Genomic DNA, 6,000 nt, shown 5'->3' on the forward strand with positions numbered 1-6,000 from the left:
GTAAAGGAAAATTATTTCACGCCTCTTTTCTGTGAATACAACATTAACTAAACAAATCTCTGTTCTCGGTCAGATAAAACAGGTTATATATGAATGTTTCAATCTGGGCTCAATTACAATTTCAAGCTTTTTAGTCGCTTTATTGATAGCAAAGAAATCCCCCAAAACTAAACAATTTAGATTTAGATTAATTTCATTTTGACTGAGGCATCTTTCTACACTACAGTCTCACATTCTTCTTTATCTTTACTTGTTAATGTTCACAGACTTTCACAACAAAGAAACCCACAAAATGTTTGTACTAACATAAATCTGTATCTTACCTGGAGGCCTGCTGTAAGGACTGGCACTTGGTGCCTGCGGCTGCGGCTGTGGCTGTTGTTGTGGCTGCTGCTGCTGCTGCTGCTGTTGCATTGTGGGTAGGCTCCTTTTACCTTGAACAGCCAGCTGAAGGTTTTCCGGTAGTGGCTGCCCACGACCCAGAATCTTGTAGGCCAGAATCTGAGCTCTGAGCTGCTGCAGCTGTACTGGACTAAAAGCAGACGACCCCCTCACCTGCTGGCCCATGTTGGACATGCTGGACATGCCTCCTTGGGGATCCATTGACATCATAGGGCCTGACTGGGCAGGTGGCATGTGTGGAGGTGTAGGTCCACCTCCGCCTCCTGACATGGGACTTGAAGCGTGCTCATGGACTCCCATTGGGGATGGGTGGGGAGACATGTACCCTTAAGTGGACAGAAAGGAGGTTTCATTGTTAGTATTAAAAAAACAAAAACAAACAACCACACATCAAAGCCTTGAAGAATGAGGTCACACCCTCAGGATCAGAACAAAAGCCAATGAGTCTTAGAGGTTATTTAATCATTAACACACTAGAAAGAGGAAAATACAAAGCTGGGTTATTTATTTCCTTGCTGTTTTCTCCTTGTTTAATATTAACTCTTAAATTTAGAAGATGTCTGAGAAACATTAACACCATACGTGGATGATGAGGTTAAGTTAATAAAACAGGCTGCTTAGAGAGCTGAAGGACTTTCAAACCTTGGCTGTGCTGGTCCATAGGACTCTGTGGAGGCCCCATGCCACTATGGAGAGACCTCATCCCCACACCTTTCATGTGACCAAAGTGCATTGCCTCTGCCATTGACTTGTCATTCATCCCCTCCATGGGCTGAAAACACAAAATATGTTTAAGATCTACACAAATTAACTACAAAAATACTGTCCTGCCCTTGAAAAGCTCACTGACAGTTTAAGATTTAATTTAGCACACTGATGGTTCTAATCATATCAATAATAACCATTAATAAGATAAGATAAGATGATAAGATAAGATAAGATAAGATAAGATAAGATAGCCTTTATTAGTTCCACAGTTGGGATTGAATAGAACAGGATCAAATTGATTTAAAATAATCAATAAGCTATAAAAAATAGTATTTAAAGACAACACCAGAAGAAAAAGAAGAAACCAGAATAACAGAATACATATAATAATAAAAAACATAAAACAACAAATAATATTTCACTCTCTGTAACAGGGAAATCATCACAACATACAATACTTTATTTCTAACATTAATAACTATACATTTTTAGTCTATGTGCTCCTAACAGAAGAGTGGGCGACTGCCTGCCTAAGCAGAAGTAACATCAGTAATTCTACTGCGAAACTGCCAAAATCTTTAAAAATACCACGACAAAAGTCCACTGCATGAACTCAAGAGTATAAAAAGATTATAAAAGTACTGCAAAAATTCACACTTACTATTTATGTCTGTAACAATTTATCAGACAGCAGAAATGCCGTATACCCTCACTAAGCTAATATATATTTATTTGATACTAAAATGGATAAATAAAATATTTCATTTCTTCCCAATTTTTCCTCCTTTCCTTGTTTTAGTTTGGTCAGTTTATTAGTGAGCAAAGCGAAATGTTAAAAAAACTGAATCCATTAGAGTGATATAAATATCTACTTCAATGGCAGTAATGACATCACGACATAGTTTGTAGCAGACTGTACCTTATGCATAGAATACATGCTGTCCTGAGAGTAATCACTTTGTCCCTGGCCCTGCATGCCATGAGGTGCATTGGGTGTTCCGGGTCCAGGGCTGGGGCCCATCATGCTGTGAACAGAGCTCGGTGAGGGATCTGGTCCAGGGCTGGGGCCCAAGATGGGCCCTGGGGACATACCCGCCCCAGGTGAAGGGCCAGGATGCGACATACCACCTGATGTCTCTGAGGGGCCGGACATCTACTGAATACCTGTGAAGGTACCAGACAGCTAGAGGAGGAAAATGAGAACAAGACTGATGTGATTTTAATTCCATGAAAACAAGATGAGGCACATACCATCAGAAGATGGATTTTAATATGTTAACTGTTGTTTGTGAACAACGTCAATCATGTTTATATGTGATAAAAGAATGTCGGAAACAGCCACTGAGTTAGTTCAACACCTGTGTGACAGTTAAACCTGATTATGATAACCTAAGAAGCTGCTCTTTATTGCATGACTCTTTTCTTGGGTGTAGTGATACTTTGTAGAAGCTTTTATTTCTGGAGCATTTCATATGCTTTTAAACTCTAAACATAATAATAACATGTTTTGAGTGTGTAAATGCACGTGTTTTCTAGAGATTATGTCTAAAGAATCTCATTTTAATTGAAATGCAAGCTGCATTTTTAACCTTTTTCGTTCCTCGGGCATTTTTAATATGGTGATCGTTTTGGCTGTGTTCTGGTTCATGGCATGCATTTTTGCAAGAAATCTTCTATTTAGTCAAATTTATGACATTTAGTGTCTTTTACTTTTACATGTCATTCATACCCTGTTTATGTATTTTGCACCCTTTCTGAACCTCTTGATCAACTTGAGCCCTTTTCAAAATTTCAACATTAAATTATTTTCAGGATTTTAACCCTTTAAATACCAGTTTAAACATTGGAATTATTAAGTATTTATTGAATAAACTAAATATTTTCCATATCATAAATAGTATGGGAATAGGACATTGGTGGTGATTAGAGTCTTGGGCATGTCAAACATCAGCAGCATTATTATTATAAACATGATTGCATTATTATTATTTTTTGTGTAGTGCCTGATAATCCTTCTCGACACCTTCGTGGACAAAAATGCCTCATTCACTTCCACTGAAACAACACTTTTTAATCTCTCTGCATCGCAGTATAAAACCATGCATTCTGTAATGTCAACATTTTATTTGGAAGAAAAGCAGTGATATTTGACATTTTTCACCATATTCAACCATTTCCCCACAGTAGGCCAATGCATGAAGTTCTTGTATTTTTGCCAGTTGTATTATGGATTCCTGTGACCACCAGGGAGCCCCAAGAGTGATTTGTATGGATGTGTGTGTGAAACAACATCTAATTCATCAATGGGAACATTTATTATGCAAACTGCAACAACACTGAAAACACAACAGAACATGTGAAATATGAACAAATATGAACCGAAATACCCAGGCTTTGAATATGTGATGTATGTGTGGCTTTGAGAGAAAGTCCAGTTGATTAAGCGATTTATGAAAAATTAAAGACAGAAAAAAATATTTCTTTATGAGGATTTTATGGCAGATTGTGTGTGTATTATTCCTTATTTATTATATCTTAACATATTGTATTGTTAAATAGTCTAGTCTTTTTGTTAATGTTACTGTACTGGAGCAACTGTAACCCACATAATTTCCCTAGGAATTAATAAAGTATGCTGATTATGATTATACATGTGCACTACACACACAAAAAAAAAAATCCATTCAAATCAGACTTGTTGCTGATGTCTGACATGTCCGTATCCCCAATTCTATCAATTATACGGAAAATAATTCGTCTTGTGTGTGTGTGTGTGTGTGTGTGTGTGTGTGTGTGTGTGTGTGTGTATGTGTGTGTATGGGGGGGGTAAAAACAAAATGCAGTAGTTCCAATGTTTAAACCGGCATTTAAAGGGTTAAAATTCTGAAAATCATTTAACGCTTGCTCATTTTCAAAAAGGTTAAAGTTGGTGATTTATGAAAACGCGGAAAAATTATTGCTGTATGAGGATTTTATGGCAGATTTTGTGCGTGTACATTTTTGTCCACGAAGGTGTGGAAAGAGGTGCAAAATCTGAGGAGGGCACAGGGTTAAAGGCAAAGCTCTCCTGCACAGAGAATAATAAAACCCGAGGCTGCATAAAAGGATTCTTTCATATAGAAAGAAGAAGCTGACATATGTCTGACGTTATGTTCTGCTTACAAGTGTCACTATGAGCCAGAAATTTCCAGGGTCTCAACAGCCGTAGCATGACTGACTTATAGAGCTGCATAGTGATTGCAAAACGTATCTGCACCGTTAGAAAACACAGCGATGTCATAAACACCTATAAGAAAAACAAAAAACATGCATAACAATCAGCGCCACGTAGATAAACGCTGTTGGAGGACCAGCGGCACTGTTTTCCGACCGTCCCTGTACAGTTACAGTAACGTTAGCTCGATCAACTGTAGAGCCCACTCTGATTGGATCATGGCTTCCCCAAAAAACTGGTGGCCATAACGGATATGCAGACAAAATCAAAGTTAAGATGAAAGTCGAGCACCTGACATGACCTCGTTAACATTTAAAGATGCATAATTTAACTTGTGTATCGCGTTTATAAACACGTGGTTTCACAAAAGCCCTAAATTCGGCCGTTTTTCGCTGCCACTTTGCTCGATCGTTGGGTAACTTAGCCATCTGCTAACGTCAGCTAGCATAGCCCGTTAGCTGGCTCTGGTTTCCATGCAGCGAACTGCGTCCGTGTCAGAAAGTTTGGGCAGTTAGCAGTTCCTAACAGTAGTTACACCTCAGTATTCATCAAAACCGAACCACCGTTAGTCGTTTTACCTTTTCGCTGGATTGAAATTGCAGATAATTAGATGAAATTTTTATAATATTTCTTCAAAATATGACTGCTGTCCATAAGTTCACTCCCCCTCGGTGTTGTTTTGCTGACATGTTTAAGTTGTTCTTGTGTCGCCATTACTGATTTGTCAATGTCACCGGAAGTCCCACCTACCTTAAACGGTGATAGGCTGAATCGCTGTCACTCTTGCCGTGTTGTTTTTGGGCGTGTGTCCGCTCTGTAACCAGTGCTGGAACTTTGAGAGCAGCAGCCTGGACGAATATCCCGCTCATGTAAAAGTTTATTACAAACGCGCGGTTCATGGTTTGTGTTGTAATAACGTATTTGATGCTGTGAGAGGCGTCCGTGCGCATCTGTCAGTGCTCTTCTCCCTGCCTTTAGAAATGAATACTTAAAAAATAATACTTTGCTTTTATAATTGTGTTTAACATCAGAGTAATTAGCAATTAGTTATACACACTGCACATATATGCACTGCACTGTGTGTATAATATGTATGTATGTAACGTATGTATGCCTTTATATGTTCTTAGTCTATTTCACTACAGCAGGAAAATATAAGCTCACTTTTTTATTGTTTCAAGTTTTAATTTAATTTTTATTCATATTTAACATTTAATACATGAAGCTTCAAAAGCACGCAGAGCAAACTTTATGGACAGAAGGCCTGATCCAACGTAGCATCCGTGGGATGGCGAGCTTTGGGCCAGTGGTGGGTCAGTCAATTCTCTTTTAAAGAAAACTGTCTGAAAGGATCCTAATAAATGAGTAGTTTTTTCTTACTGTCAGTATTTCACAGTAAAATACCAATAAGAGTCCTTCATTAAATCACCATGTGGATAGTTGATATGACCGTGACATGGCATGGTTATGGAGTAGTTACCGCTGTCACCATCCTTCACAGCACGAAGGTTCTTGGCTCAAATCCCGGCTCTGTGGATTTCACATGTTCTCCCTGTGCCTGGTGGGATTCCTCTGGGTAATCCAACTTCAAAACAGGGCATGGATGTGAGGCAGATAAAGTACTTTAATTGTATAGAATAAAGTGCTACATGAATATATGGTTAGAATTTGACTTG

At 38.5% G+C, this 6,000-nt stretch overlaps 1 protein-coding gene across 1 annotated transcript in view; it reads right to left on the reverse strand.

Annotated features, from left to right (window-relative positions):
- smarca2 (SWI/SNF related BAF chromatin remodeling complex subunit ATPase 2) overlaps positions 1-5,056 on the reverse strand; it is a 63,537-nt gene extending 58,481 nt beyond the window's left edge. The window contains exons 1-4 of the mRNA XM_003444549.5: positions 4,903-5,056; positions 2,030-2,293; positions 1,045-1,174; positions 324-728 (exon numbers count right to left, since the gene is read on the reverse strand). Coding sequence (XP_003444597.1) covers positions 324-728; positions 1,045-1,174; positions 2,030-2,263 — 769 coding nt within the window. The 5' untranslated portion in view covers positions 2,264-2,293; positions 4,903-5,056. The remainder of the gene's footprint in view (positions 1-323; positions 729-1,044; positions 1,175-2,029; positions 2,294-4,902) is intronic.
- Positions 5,057-6,000: the final 944 nt, after the last annotated feature.

Source organism: Oreochromis niloticus, linkage group LG12, assembly GCF_001858045.2.
Source record: "Oreochromis niloticus isolate F11D_XX linkage group LG12, O_niloticus_UMD_NMBU, whole genome shotgun sequence".
NCBI classification, from domain to species: Eukaryota; Metazoa; Chordata; class Actinopteri; order Cichliformes; family Cichlidae; genus Oreochromis; species Oreochromis niloticus.